Below are 15,165 nucleotides of genomic sequence, written 5' to 3'. Positions count from 1 at the left end.
ATTAAATGTGACATGGCCAAAAAAAACAATCTTGGCTTTTGTCATACTACCAATTCACCATGTTCTCCTACTCACTCCAGTCTGTCTATAGAGTTATTTTGGCCCCCGCTCCTTCCTGGAGCACATACTTTGTCTCCAAATTTGCCACTGCATCCTCTATATCTCCCAAAACCAATAATATTTTTCTGATTGTCGCTAATAATATGCATTCTCTCTCAGCACCACTTGTTACACCCTTCTTTTCACTATCACTTCAATCAAGTCGCTTCCATCCACACCTTTTTCCAGTCCTGTCATTTTGAGCATATGACTTTTCTCCTACATTCTTCTACAGGCTCCATCTCTTTCCATTTCATCATGTTTGAGAAACCTGCTGTCCTACAGACTACACACCTCCCTGCTTTGCTGGCCCCTTTATCTTACTTCTTCCACAGCACCCTCAGTCACTTCACCCTGTAAGAAACACTTGTTATCAACACTATTTTTCTCCCTGGCCTTTTAAACTTCCTTTTATAATATCCCCCCCTTTTATGGGGCGCTGTAACTAGACGTTTAACCCTCTACCTTATCTTTGATCTCTTGGAAAGGTCCTCTGGATAACACTATAATACAATTATTAATAATAAGGAATTTGGAATTCAAAAGGTCTTGCCAGCATTTAAGGACTGCCAAGGTAGTCACCTGAGAAAGGAGAGGTACATAAATTAGGGACTGAAGCCAGGGCACCTGATTGCCATGTAATAAAATAAAATGGACACACAGCCAAACCATAACTGTTTATTTTCCAAAAGATTAACAAAAATTGCAGGGCTGCCCATTCTTCTTGTCCTTTGCAATGACTAAACCTAAAAGAAAACCACTTTCAAAGAAAAAAATACATTAAGACAGTATCAAAAACTTACAGAGAGGAAAATAGAAAAAGTCTTAAGACATTTAGCATATGATCCACCATGCGAAATATTTTTAACAGGTTCTTAAAAAGCAGCTGAAACTCTTAAATTAGATCAGGGCAGAAAAACTGCCACGTTCTCCTCGCTATTTCTGCTGCCATATTTCATGACCTCCTCACAAAGTCCAGGTGATGCTTAGAAAAATATTTCACCAAGATTCCACTCACTAATCCACAGTAAAAGGACAGTCCTAGATATTCAGAGTAAGGTTTGAGACTTTGGATCTAAAGCGTTAGTGAAACTGTTTGGTTGTTTTTTTCTGGATGAAGTTAACCAAAGCTTTACCCCCAGAACAAGCCAAAATCAAGATACTTAACACTCTTTTGCAACATAATCCCAAGCTACTGTAGGATGTATTGGTACTGGTAAAAGTACAAAGTAGTAGCACTCAGCAGTGTACAGGGTACTTCCCAGGCAAATAAACTAGTAAGTCTCTGCTCCAAGGTGTTATGAACAAGATCAGATATACCAGTGACCACTGTCAATAAGAGGCATGAGAAGGTAAATAAATGGTAACAGAGAGTTAACAGAGAAACCTGTTTGAGATACTCTTCCTATTACTGGCTACAGTACATTACAGGCATACGAAGACAGGCTGAGAAAGTTGGGGCTGTTCAGCCTGGAGAAGAGAAGCTGCGTGGAGACCTCATAGCAGCCTTCCAGTACCTGAAGGGGGCCTACAAGGATGCTGGGGAGGGCTTTTCATTAGGGAACTGTAGTGACAGGACAAGGGGTAATGGGTTCAAACTTAACCGGAAGTTTAGGTTAGATATAAGGAAGAAGTTCTTTACAGTGAGGGTGGTGAGGCACTGGAATGGGTTGCCCAAAGAAGTTGTGAATGTTCCATCCCTGGCAGTGTTCAAGGCCAGGTTGGATGGAGTCTTGGGTGACATGGTTTAGTGCGAGGTGTCCCTGCCCATGGCAGGGGGGTTGGAACTAGATGATCTTAAGGTCCTTTCCAATCCTAACTTATTCTATGATTCTACGATTATTCTAACGGTTTCAAACTCATAATATCAAAATTTAGGGTTGAGAAGGGAGGAGTAAGGATCCTCAACCTCAACATCTCACAGTACATCTTTTACTCACATCATAATCAGCTTTGCAATACTTCCACCAGAGACCTAAGAATTAAAAACATAAATAAGAAACCTACAAGAACATGAGACTCACACACACTATGTAGTCAAAATCCCAGCCTCTCTGTGTTTGCTCCTGGGGACTCTAGCATCTTTGGGAAAAACAAACTGTATCCCAATACCTGGGTTTCTCATTGCTACTTTCATCACTTCACCCTGAATTATGCTGCTCTCTCTGTTCCAGCGCCCACGCCCACATGCAATTTGAGCACCATGCAGAGTCTGAGCCTGAACCCAAGCTGCTGGCAGGGCCTTACCTCAGATTTCTGGTTGTGTTACAGCCTCTCCTACTCTTGGATCCACATGGCAGAGGCTCCATGCATCCAGCAAGCAGCTGTATCTACCACATTGCTTTCTATACCACCTCATGTTCATGCTTATTATAAGAGCCCTTCTCCCACCATACGATCCCTGTCCCATGCCTCACCCATCACACATCCTAACAGCACTGCTAAAGAGAGACTGACAAGTTATCAGTTGCCAAAAACTAAATTTGGGAACTGAAACATATCTTGCAAGCTGCTCAGTCCATTTGTGATAAAGTTTTCCAGGTAAAGGTTGCTAGTACAGCTGTACCTGCATGTCTGCCCAACCACCAATACCTTTTTTAACAGTACATTAATATTGCTACTGCAGAAGCTTCCACTAGTTTCTTGAATGAAATAAGCCGACAAGACAAAAAACAAAACAAAACAAGAACCAACCAACCAAACAAAAACTTCCGCGCAAAGATGTCTGAACCTGGACTTTGATAAGAGTATACATGCACACGTGTGCACATATAAGATCACTCCTCTGACATTACTATAAACACTTCTGACGCAAGGACGCAGACGAGAACTTTCAAGCTTGCATCTTAGCAAAGTCCTCAAAAAACCAGACAGGTTTTACATAAAAGGATTGATTTAAGATCACTTACATAAAAGGATTGATTTAAGATCACTTCAAGTGGCTTCAAACATTTGGAGACTGCTGCTATGGTTCTCTCCTGGTTAAGAGAATTTATATCTGGAATATTTAAGTCCTTGCTATGTGGCAAAGAACCGATACACTGCAGTGCAAATACAACAGTCCTTCTGCAACACCACAGATTTTTCTCAAGCACGCACCATGTTAAAATTAAAGAAAACTTTTAACAGAAGGAGGAGCACTGATCAGTTTATGACATCAAACTTTAGGCAAAGATACTTGTTCAGAGCTTTACAACCACTAATAAAACAACTGAACTAAAAATTACATTTTACTGTTCTGCCTCATTGTTCTTTTACAATAGTCAAAATAAATACACAATTATTAGCATAAAAATACCCCAGTGTTCATAAGTAATTTCATAAGTGCTATGTTCTGCATCCATGCTGACTTGGATAATACACACAATTTACATATCTAACAACAAAAGGATTAATAGTGTGGCCATCTTGGACAAGAATACTTTATTACTATGTCCCTGCTGCTAATATTCATAGTCTCTATCCCCTCGCCAGGGCTTCTTGGGCTAAGGAAAACGTTTGTTACCAGAAAGAAGCAATGTGAGTAAAACTTGATTTTTAGGACCCTCTCAAAGACAGACAGGGAGGCTGACGTTTTCAAAAATAAGAACTGAAAAGTGACTCAGCCATCAGAAGTAGTATTTTTCCCCACTTTGAAAGTGGAAAATGCCAAAAGAACATGACTTGCAATCAAAATTACTAAGTTGGCAGCACAACAGTAGAAACACAGAAACTGCCTCAGGTCTGCAGCAATTCTCCTCCCATCAAAGGCAGTGTGTAGCCTGAAGTCACACAGCTGAAACTGTACACCTTTGATAGCTGCTATTTGTCCAGACTTTTAGAACTGAAATACAACGATCAAAGTTGTTACAGTTTAAATGTGTATTTGCCCTAAATGCAGTAAAATTATAAAAAACCAGAACCTGGAAACTTTGATAATCCACAATGAAAGCAACTTTCATTATCTGTCAGTGCTTCAAGCACTATTTTGTTACTATTCACATACTACCACCCATACAGAAGCATCCACATAGGTTCATACTAAAGCTTCACCTCAAATCAATACCTCTTTTTCAACAGTAGCTCATGAAGTATTTTTACACTCTTTACATAACCGAAGAGCAAATAGAGAGTAATACTTCCAATGGTACGTACTGCCTCAGCTCTCAGCAGTCCAGTCTTTGAGACTTGGACAGCTGGAGGTCACTTCCACATGGTGGTATTCTGACATGAATGTGTCTAAATGTTCCCTGAATCTGTCCATATTTTTAGCATCCATGGTTTCTATAACAGCAACTTCCACAATTCAGCCTACGCTCTCAGAGACATGAAAGAATCCCACTAGATTTCTGAGCCATTACTTCCCTGTATACCTGTGCAGACTAAAGATGTCGTATCAACGTGCCTACACATTATCAGTTTCCCAATTACTCTTTGAACAATTTTAAAAGAACTAAGGTCTAAATGCTAACTTCCATTTCTGCAGTATTATACTAGTTGATGTACAAAAAAGGTGCTTAATTCAGTCTTTCATCAACTTTGTATTTCAGTTTTGGGATTCTCAGAAAAGTTCAACTTCTCCCTCATCATTATACTTCTGCCATTATTAATTTACTCTTTCCTCCACCAAAAACCTTGTTCTTAGCATGACTTATTCTACTTATATGTCAGATCCCCTCCTTTCAAGGAAAGGTTACAGTGTGGGAACCTCCTTAATAGTGAACACTGCAGTTCAGATAGCTTTTTCCTCGTGAACTTACCTTCCTTGTTCACATTATTACAATAAAAAAATTTTTTTTTCACCAGTGCTATTACTGTTTCAAAAATAATTTGGAAGTTACTATCCTTCCTATCTTGTGTCTACAGCTTTCTGAAGGGGTTTTTCTATTGTATACTTAAGAATTTGTATTAACTTTTTTCATAACAAATATTTTTATTTATTATTAAAGAAACATGTCCAGTAGATGATCGGTTCCTGCCTAACAACATTGGTTTACTTACTGAGAGCAGCCCTGAGGAGAAACACTTAAGGGCGTTGGCTGTTGAGAAGCTCAACATGAGCCGGCAGTGTGTGCCTGCAGACCAGAAAGCCAACCTTATGCTGGGTTGCATCAAAAGAAGCATGACCAGCAGATCGAGGGAGGTGATTCTCCCCCTCTCTTCCACGCTGGTGAGGCTCCACTTGGAGTACTGTGTTCAGCTCTGGGCTCCCAAGACAAGAGGGATATGGATCTGTTGGGGTGAGTCCAGAGGAGGCCATGAAGACGATCAGCGGGCTGGAGCCCGTGAAGACAGGCTGAGAGAGTTGGGCTTGTTCAGCCTGGAGAAGAGAAGGCTCTGGAGAGACTTTATAGCAGCCTCCAGTACCTAAAGGGGGTCTACGAGAAAGCTGGAGAGGGACTTTTTCACAATGGCATGTAGTGATAGGACAAGGGGAATGGCTTTAAGATGAAAGAGAGTAGATTTAGATTAGATATTGGAAAAAAATTCTTTACTGTGAGGGTGGTGAGACACTGGAACAGGTTGCCCAGAGGAGCTGTGGCTGCCCCATCCCTGGAAGCGTTCAAAGCCAGGCTGGATGGGGCTTTTAGGAACCTCGTCTAGTTGAAGGTGTCTCTGCCCATGGCAGGGTGTTGGAACTAGATGATCTTTTAAGTTCCTTCCAACCCAAACCATTCTATGATTCTGTGGTTATTATTTACCACCTCCTTTATATTGCTGTGCTGTGTTGCTAGTGGAAGCTAAGAGGTAAGCAAAATCAGTTCAGCAACTATGTTCAGATACTCCTTTGGAAAAAGAGTTGCATTGTTTATCGTATGTTAGTACTACCTTAGTTTTAAGATCTCTACCCATATTTGTGTGCATGGCTGTTCAAACAGCTTGAAAAACGAAAACGCTCTGTGACCAAAAAAAAGTAAGCCCTACTCAAGCCCAGTTGAATCTCTTCTCAGCAGAATACCAACTGACTCATAATTCAGTTCTTCCTGATGAAAGATCAGACTTTTCACCACAGAACAGGCAACTGTGGGAAACTGAAGGGGCACATACAAATGATTCTCAGCTAGGGCAGGAGGAGGAGAAATCTATCTTCACCTGCAAGTATCAAATAGCTGTTGAATTTCTGAGTGCAATTACTGAAAGGCCAAAGAGAAAACCACTTAAAATATTATTTTTGTAATGACTGTAGAGTAGGCCATGAACATTCAGAAAACAACAGGAAATGATAAGACAGCCTACAAAAAGGAAAAATCAGTATTTTGATTTCTGTGCTTTTAAGATTCTTCTTTTGATTGTTCTGAAAATTACAGTATTCTGAGAAGAAAGCAGGATAAAAGATAGTTGTTATGATCATATCACTCTGGTTTTGTCACTCATTGCTATTTGTAATGGACATCACTTCTTCCTGGCTTTAATTTACATGTTAATATATATTTTATGTTCATAAGGGACAGTTGAACAAAGATGACATGAATTTATAGGAATTATAAATATACAATCTCACTTATCACATCTATAAAACTGGCAGTGTGTGTCTGTAGAAAAAGGAAAAAAATATATACATACACCCACAAGTCTCCAGGCTTCGCTTATCACTGCATACTGGAGCCGATTCAGAACAAACCCCTCAATTTCTTTGTTTAGTTTGACAGGAGATTGACCAATCTTCTTCATCAGGGCATATGTTCTCTCTGTAGTAGAAGGATCTGTTTCTGGATGAGGAACAATTTCAACCAACGGCACATAATAAGGTGGATTTACCTCAAGAAGAAACACAAAAGAAGAATATCAGCTATCAACAGAATAACAGAACAAGCTAATATAAAGCATTTTTATAGCTTGCTACTAGCATGGATATTTTCCATTGAACACAGTAAGCCTTATCTTCAGACCTTGAAAGACTTCACCAATCCAATAAAAGCTGGTGTAGTAATTCAAATTAATAATAATAAAAAAAAAAATCTTGCATTAAATCTAACTCTGTTTAACCCCAGCAAAGCTCATGAAGCTATACTAAAGATGACAGCACTCTAACAGTACTAGAAGATTTTATACTGTCTTTAGTAACTCATGTTTTCTCATGTTGTTTCAGGCTGTTTGTTGTTTTAAGACATATGGTCACCATCTATCTTTCCAAATGAAGCAAGGCATTTCCTTTTAGATGTTCAGGAACTTTATAATAAAGTTATTGCTGCTAAACACCACCTGTAAGATGCAATACTTAATAGATAAGCTGTTACTAGCCCAAGCCTGTAAATATATGCTAAACAGTAACAGATATCGCATGAAACCCCCATACTTTGAAAAAGTTAGAGGCCAGGTTACCTTCAAACACTGTACCTGCTTTTTTTCCCAAAATGTTATTTCTCATCAAGTCCTTTCTGTGATGTACTTTTGAAGTAATAAACAAAAAAATCTAAAGAACATACTAGGAACAGCTAAGAGTTCTCAGGTCATAGTGTTACACACAGTAACACTGCCTGCATGCTCTTTGCAAAAGTAGCAGTACTTCAGGCATATTCTTAAGGTGTCTTGGTCTAGTTTCTAGGCAATAGAAGGAGCTAACATATCATAAATTGCTACCATAAACAACACTGACATTAAAAGGATGGCAGTTAAGTACTGATTCTTTCACCATGCTCCCTTATAGTTAACTGCTCTTAACTGTGCTCATGTAAATGCAAGTACAGGATTTAGTCACAGCAATGAGCAAGCAGTCTTTCCTCTCTGGTGTTCTTTCTTTTCAGTACTTACGTGGTTCCCTTTACTGTAGGGTCTGACCAATGCATAACGTAATGTAGGTTACATTTGCTCTAACAACTGACGTAACACACTGCATTTCCTTTAAAGAGCCTTGTGTTCCAATGCAACCTTTCTCACATCAGACTCTTTGACAGTGCAACCACCAAAGCTGAGAATGACATGATGGACATCGCTGCAGGTGTGGTGCCAGGTAATTTAGCAAGACCCAAAACACTGCAAACACCAAGACATTCTCTTAAGCCTTTTCTATCCCTTAAGTCTATCACAGGTTCCAATCAGGACCAGGACAAGTTAATTGTTGAGAGAGACTGAGGCTATTATAAATTTCTTCCAAGATTAGTGTTGACAGTGATCTTATTGAAATATTCTATTTCATGAACTTGGCACAGGGAATATATGGGTGTGTTCTTGAACACATTGAGGAGACTTAGGAAGACAATGTTTTTAGAATGAGGTAATAGATGTTGGTAAAAACTAGAAGTGGTAAAATGCAGGTGAAACTGGGGATGGGGGAAGGTTTCTAAAAATGAGAAGCCTTTCTTCAGGGAGCAGAAGAGCTTATCTTATTCAGACTAACAAAATGAAAGCTAAGAAAGGGTATGACAAAGTAAATATAGAGAAAGAATTAAGCCATGCAAAAGCTGACAATAAACATAAAATTATTTTAATTGACTGTTCATCAGACTGGAACAAAAATTAGAAGACACAAACAACTTTGAGCAGAAGTAGTGCAGTTAAAAAGAAATAATCTAACAGATAAAGCTTAATACGCTTTTAAGGTGATTTGATTAAACGGTTTCCTGTACAGCAAGGGACTTCCCTCAGTGGCACACAGTCTCCTCTAGCTCCATATTGCTAGCTGTGTGACCTAGGAGGCATACACAGTACATGAGAAATGAACCTCTCCGCAGAAGGCCTCTACTGATACATTGCCTGAAAGTGCCTGCAGAGAACAGCTGTACCTACAAGTATTCTGTGCATTTCTATCTTACAGCTGTGCTATGGGTTTCATTTATTTTTTCTAATTTCTTAACCTATTGCTATGTTAAGCAAAGGGATGAGCTCCTTCTGCCCTTTGGGTATTTAATTTAATCTCCTCAACATGCTCACTCGTGCCAGCGGTTTTACAACTTTAGCTTTTAATTTTTCTGGTATATCAAACTCCACGCTTCTTGATTTTAGTGTCTTCCAGAGCTGCTTGCTTCCTACAGCCACTACTCTCCACGTCTTACTGTAATGTTCAAGACGTTAGTAAGGCCATGGTTAAAACAAAAAGCACCAAAAGCCAACAACTACTACAAAGCAAGCATGTTTCCTGACATAACAGATGCAGAAAGGCCCCTGAAAGAGTACGCTGCTCTTTGAGTGAAGCTGAGATTACTAAGAAAATAGTCTCAGTTGGATTGCAAAGGCGTTTCAGAACAATTAGACATTTTAAAGTACTGCAGAGTATTTGCTTTGGAAAAATAAGTATATCCTTACAACAGCAACCTAGAAAATGTTTACGTAGGGACTAGCTACCTTTCCATATCCAGTAAAACATGGTTTCAGAAGTGGCTCCTATAAAGACGGCAGCTCAAACTAAACAAAGCAACTGGTACAAACCAACTTGGGAAAACAGTAAGAAAGAGTAACAAAGTCAAAGACTGACAGTCAGAGAGTAGGGAGAAGCCCAGGAATGGGTTAAAAAAATCACAGCTATAGTTACTTAATACAGAAGTCTTGAAGAGACATTATCTCTTCTCTTGCACTACAGAAAGTTACAACCCTGGAAATACAAGATAAGGAACTACTAAATTTTAGACTGGAGAAAAGCTAAACCTAAGCACAGGTACGTACTTTCAAGTTTCAATTTTTTTATTTTATTGTTATTTTTATTAAAAGGGGTTGAAAACTAATTATACAGAAAGAAACCACCCTTTTGTTCGTTTTGCTTCCCAGTCACCCCAAGGCACATAGGTGGTGGTGGAGAGGTGTCAGAAAGGGACTGACCAAATGCTTTGACACTGTAGCATCAGGCTACAGGCAGCTGTAGAGACATTACAGTAAACTAGCACCGTAGTTCTATATTCATACTGCCACTCTTGAGCATGCCCAGGGAACTGACATTTACTTTACACCCTGAGGGATGCCCTGGAGATACAACATGTAGTTACCATATTGCAGACAGCAGAGCAGTACCTTTCTCCAGACACTGCAAGCCTTCGTAACAACAGTTCTCTCAACTGATCTGCCAAACACCAGGCTAACATTAGGCTAACAGATTCGTTAGCTATTGAGCAGTGGAAAACAGAAGCAGTAAGAACCCCAGTGATCAAGACAAAATGCTTTTCCATGCTGAGGAGACATGTAATAAACTGCTGTCTGGAAGCCCCAGATAGACCTCTACAGAGGCTTGCAAGTGCCCTTCAGCATTTTGAGGTTCTGCTGCCACCTCTAGTCATGCCATTTCTGCATCACTGTCCTGTCCAAGCTGGTCACAAAGCATGCAAATTCAGCTCTAAGTACAATTTGTTCCATTTCATCCACTTGCTTTTCCTCTTCTGGTATACTGCTTTTGCACCAGAAGTCTGAAGAAACCAGAGCCAAAAGGTTCCATCTTCCGTTGACATTATCTAACAAGCACATGCAGCTCACTGTCTGAGCCCTCACTGTTACCCAACAGCAGCTGAAAAACGATACCAGAAAAGACTAATGATGCCACAAGAATATAGAATTTTATAGGTTTGTCTTCAAAACACAGAATTCCTAAATTTTGGGAGCTGGTTATTGCAGTAACACAGAACAATATCAGCACAACAGCTTACACAGAACCCATCTTGAGCGAAAAATATGAATCATGCATACGCCCTCTCAATTTAGTAGATGTTGCTGCTCACAGAATGAGCAAACTAAAGCTCTTCTGAAAAGTCAAGCCCCTGAATACTAATGATGGCACACAAGCACTCCAAATATCCTTCTACATCTCTGAGCCTGCTGAGAAGAGTTTGGGATGCAGTTTAGTTAAACACCCATACTACTACTACAAAACTAAAACATGCCATCATACTTACAGGATGTGACACAATACACTGCTTAACATGTTTAAGGCCAGTGAATAATTTGCTGGGTAAGAGACAAGAGGTCGAGCTGCTCAAAATAGCATTGTCACCAACCATGAGATCTAACTGACTGAAAATCTTCTTTTTCAGTTCCAAGTTTTCCGGAGTACATTCCTGGAAAAAAACCAAAAATAAGTATTAGAGGTTTTCTAGTTTAGTAGTATTTATCCATGTATTTCAGACTTCACTGGTCCTACCCTGACACCTAGGAACTCAGCATAAACCATCTATTTTAATCGGCCTAGATATACTTGTGAGCCACCACACAAAAATACTTTTCCACATACAAAGAAATGGAAAGCCCAAGAGTTTCACTATAGCAGAAGATGCACCACCACACACCACAGGAGATTTAACACAAACCAAATTATTCTGCTTTGTCTAAAATACAGACTTTTACTCACACATGGAGATAACACAGTATGAAGGAATAAGACCTGGTCTCAATTTTTTTTTTAGGAGAATTTCACGATAGAAGTCAGTGTTCTCTCGCAGACAAGATGGAAGTTAATAGGTGTATCTCAAAAGAGGACAAACTTACAACCGCCAGAACTCTGGCAGGAGATTCCAAGGTACAGATCTGGAACCTGCACTGAAACAACCCTCAGTGGCCCTCACACTTAAAAAGCTTGAATACCTCCATTCATTTGAACTCTGGGAAAGATTTCCGAAGTAGAATGCTCACAATCAGAACTTCTCCCAGAGCTACCGAGCACGTTCAGCTCTGCAGTATTGTGTGAAATTCCACATGTATGAGCCAAGAGCCATGATCTACAGTCACCAGAATTTCAGAGTTATCCCCCATTGCTACCTGAAGCGAACATGCGGAAATCCACCAGTCTGGGAACAACGACATGGGAGAGTAACTACAGTGGATCCCACGATCAACAGGAAAGACTTCAGTTTATGAGATAAAAACAGGGGATTAAAGCCAGCATGTTTCCTGGGTTTTTTGGAAGGCTTTGAAAAAATCCAAACAGTATCCCAAATTTGTAAAACCTCAGCTTTGCCCATAAAACACACAGAAAATACCTGCTCTTTTGAACTCTATAACCTTCTGCCACCTGTCAGTACTTCATTTTGTCCTTCCTGTTATCTGAACAGCACATGAGGATAGGGAGAAAGGTTATACAATTAATATAATCCAAAAATTTACATTTAATACCTGCAGCTTCAGAAACGCTCTGTGGCAGGAATGCCCAGAGGCAGAGTTTTTAACCAGTAAATGGGTTAAAAGTAATTTGAAGTCTTAAAAAATAAGCAAGTTGCATGGAACATTACTAAAAGTTCCATGATGCAGAGAGATAAAGCAGGTCATTTAAGAACTCCAGATAGAACCCAAAGTAAGAGACAGCCTTATCAAAACAAAATGATACTCTGATTATAATTCCAGGATCCCTCCTTGTTGGTTAAGTTTAAAAAGTTTCTTTCAGTAAAGCCAAAGATGAAGAGAATGCTGCAGATAGTGTTCAAGCTAATAAAAGAGTTGCTCTGAATAGGTTTGTGAACTTGAAACTCTAAGCCTCCTCTCACATCAGATGATAATCAAAAAGGCAAACTCAAACCTGCTGGAAACTCAAACCTGCCATGGTTACGTAAGGCTTCTGAATGGGCCATTTGCTTGAACTTTCTCATATAGTGTCACAATTGTATTCAGGTTGTTGGACCACTGCAATAAAGTTTCTGTCCTCAAGCATGCAATTATTTTCCCAGAGACACCAATTCCCTGAAGAACAGGGGGGAAATTAAGCTCTAAACAATCCATTAAACAGGAACCTCACTTGCTGTCAGTTATGGAGCCTGGAGCAGTCTGAAGCTATTCTGTTTACCCTGAGAAAGAGAAGATCAAACAGTGAGTAGATAAGATACGGTTTTAAAGCTACAACAGTCTCTCTCAAAGAATCAGTGCAAAAAGGGCAGCATACACCTCTACGCATTTTAAGTGACACTGTATATTTCTGTCCCCTTTTTGTAAAAGGGATCATACTTCTCATTTGCAGTGAACAGTGCACCTTTGTTCCAAGGCCTAAGCACCTGAACAAGGTTGCTACTAATGTGACTTCCAATTTAAACTGAGATCTTTTTATTAGAGATCTTTTTTAACAGCCTGATCAGAACATGACAGTTGTTAATTTTTAAAACCCACCTCCTGGATGAGTTGTATTGAATTGAAGGCTTAAAGGTAATAGGCATTACACTATTCAAAAACACATTCGGAGAATGCATAGCAGCTACATGACCAATCTATGAACTCTTAAAGAACTACACAAAGATAAACATGTACTAGACTCGCTCTCTAAAGAACACTGATACCCAGACAAGGTGATTGAGGTCTAGTTACCCCTAATTAAAAAGCTGCACTCATATGACACAACTCCTTGAATACCAGTACATAGAAATCTAGGGAGTTTCATCTGTTTAAACACAGTGCCTCTGTGCTTTTAAACAGACCCTTCCCACTATTCTATCTGCCATCTGTGCTCATCTAAACGCACAACTTCATTTACCTATGTTTAAATGCTGGCATCTACCCAGGTTCTTCCCATCCATGCTCAGGTATGCCAAGGTAGCAACTCACCTGTACCACCTTCTAGGAAAACAATACCCAAAACATGATCTTGCAAAACACCTTCTCCTTACGCTAGCATGGGAATCACTGCCAAGGCTGTGGATTTATTAGTACTGGAAGGTGAAACAAAGCATGGCTTTAGCTGACAATTTTGAGGCACTTCTGTAGAACAGTTCTGAGAGTCAAGTGACAGCAATCCTCTCCTGTCATAGAACAAGGATACAGCAGCAGCTTTCAGAGCACCAAACTATCTCACAAGCTGGACCCAGACTGTCAGCACTCCTGCAACTGGAACCACATTATGTCCTGCTTTTTGTGGGAATATAAAGATCTTCACAGAGTTAAGAGACAAAGAGTTCTGAATCTCAGAAAAGCAGCTTTTCAATCTATCAAGTCACATTAGAATGTCATATTTCTAAAACAAAGCCTTATTAACATAAATGTTTATAAAGCAGGGCCCTGTGGATTTTAAACAACATTCAGATTATCTATATAAAAGACAGACTAAAAATACCTGAAAAGGAGACTTGAAAATTTCATTACCTGAAGCCTACATTTCAAAGCACTATTACTATAGCTAGCGACTGTACAGTCAAGTACGACTATTCTGTATAATGTTACCACATCTAAATAATAACAACATTCTTGTAAAAACCCAGTTGACTTAGAAAAAGTATGTATGCTAAAATGATCTCTACAAATTAAACACTGCAATTTTACAACCAATTCTGTTCCCCTCAATACTACTAGCAAAGTTGAGTTTACTGAAGTTAGCAAAGCAAGACTGCACCTATTTGTTCCACTTATGGATGCATAGAGACTGCTGTGTTTCTGTCATTACCACCATTTTATAGAATCCATGAAGTCAAATTATAATTTAAGCAAAATACTATTAACAATGTTCACTACTATCATTCATATTTCACTGCTAATTATTTCTATTTAGGCTTTTGTATTGACATGCTAGTTTGGTCTTCTGCAGGTCTGAGGTCTGTATTTTTGTTCTTTAAGACTGAAGATGCACCTTTTATTAAGGAAATCAGAGCTTATTTCTTTTGTATTCCATGTCAGACACTAATGTGCATTCTACTCAGTAAACAAGAGTCACACACACGAACCCTGGGAATCATATCCCCTGCAATTAAAAAATGTCACATTTTGACTGCAGAGTTTGGGGTTCAGCTAATGAAACAAGCAAAGAAATAAAATGGTATTTTTAATATCAGAAGAAATTTTTGTTAACCATTATTATTTAGCTCAACTATCTAAAATTTGTAATGCATTGTATAGGTGTCATAATTTCACCAAAATTCAAAATTATTACATATTTCAAATGCAAATAGTTGACTGCAAGTATTTGGGACTTTTCCATCATGGTCCCCCTAAAAATGGTGAAGTAGTTTTAGATGCTTATTCTGAGACACCTTAAAGATGGATCGTATGTACATATACCAGTATACCAGGACATACATGAAGACACAGTGCCAAATAAAAATGCATCATTTCAAACTGCAAAAATACTGGTGGGAAAACATATTTACTTCAGACCCCTTTTAGAAAGTGGTGTTAATGTCATCTGAGGGTAAAGGCAGGGACAGCAGCTGGGCATGAGACACACACACTCCTGCGCATTGCTGTAGGGGTTTGGGATGCAGC

The 15,165-nt window shown here is 39.2% G+C and overlaps 1 protein-coding gene across 5 annotated transcripts in view; it reads right to left on the bottom strand.

The window, feature by feature from the left end:
- The window catches only part of CRYL1 (crystallin lambda 1), a 59,888-nt gene that overhangs the window by 21,738 nt on the left and 22,985 nt on the right, over positions 1-15,165 (bottom strand). For all 5 annotated transcript variants that reach the window (XM_030477933.1, XM_030477932.1, XM_030477931.2 and 2 more), the window contains 2 exons: positions 10,893-11,054; positions 6,643-6,837 (listed from right to left, as the gene is read on the bottom strand). In XM_030477933.1, coding sequence (XP_030333793.1) covers positions 6,643-6,837; positions 10,893-11,054 — 357 coding nt within the window. The remainder of the gene's footprint in view (positions 1-6,642; positions 6,838-10,892; positions 11,055-15,165) is intronic.

The sequence above is a fragment of the Strigops habroptila genome, chromosome 2, assembly GCF_004027225.2.
Source record: "Strigops habroptila isolate Jane chromosome 2, bStrHab1.2.pri, whole genome shotgun sequence".
NCBI lineage: Eukaryota > Metazoa > Chordata > Aves > Psittaciformes > Psittacidae > Strigops > Strigops habroptila.
The sequence above is the reverse complement of the archived record's forward strand: the minus strand, read 5'-3'. Positions and strand labels throughout refer to the sequence as shown.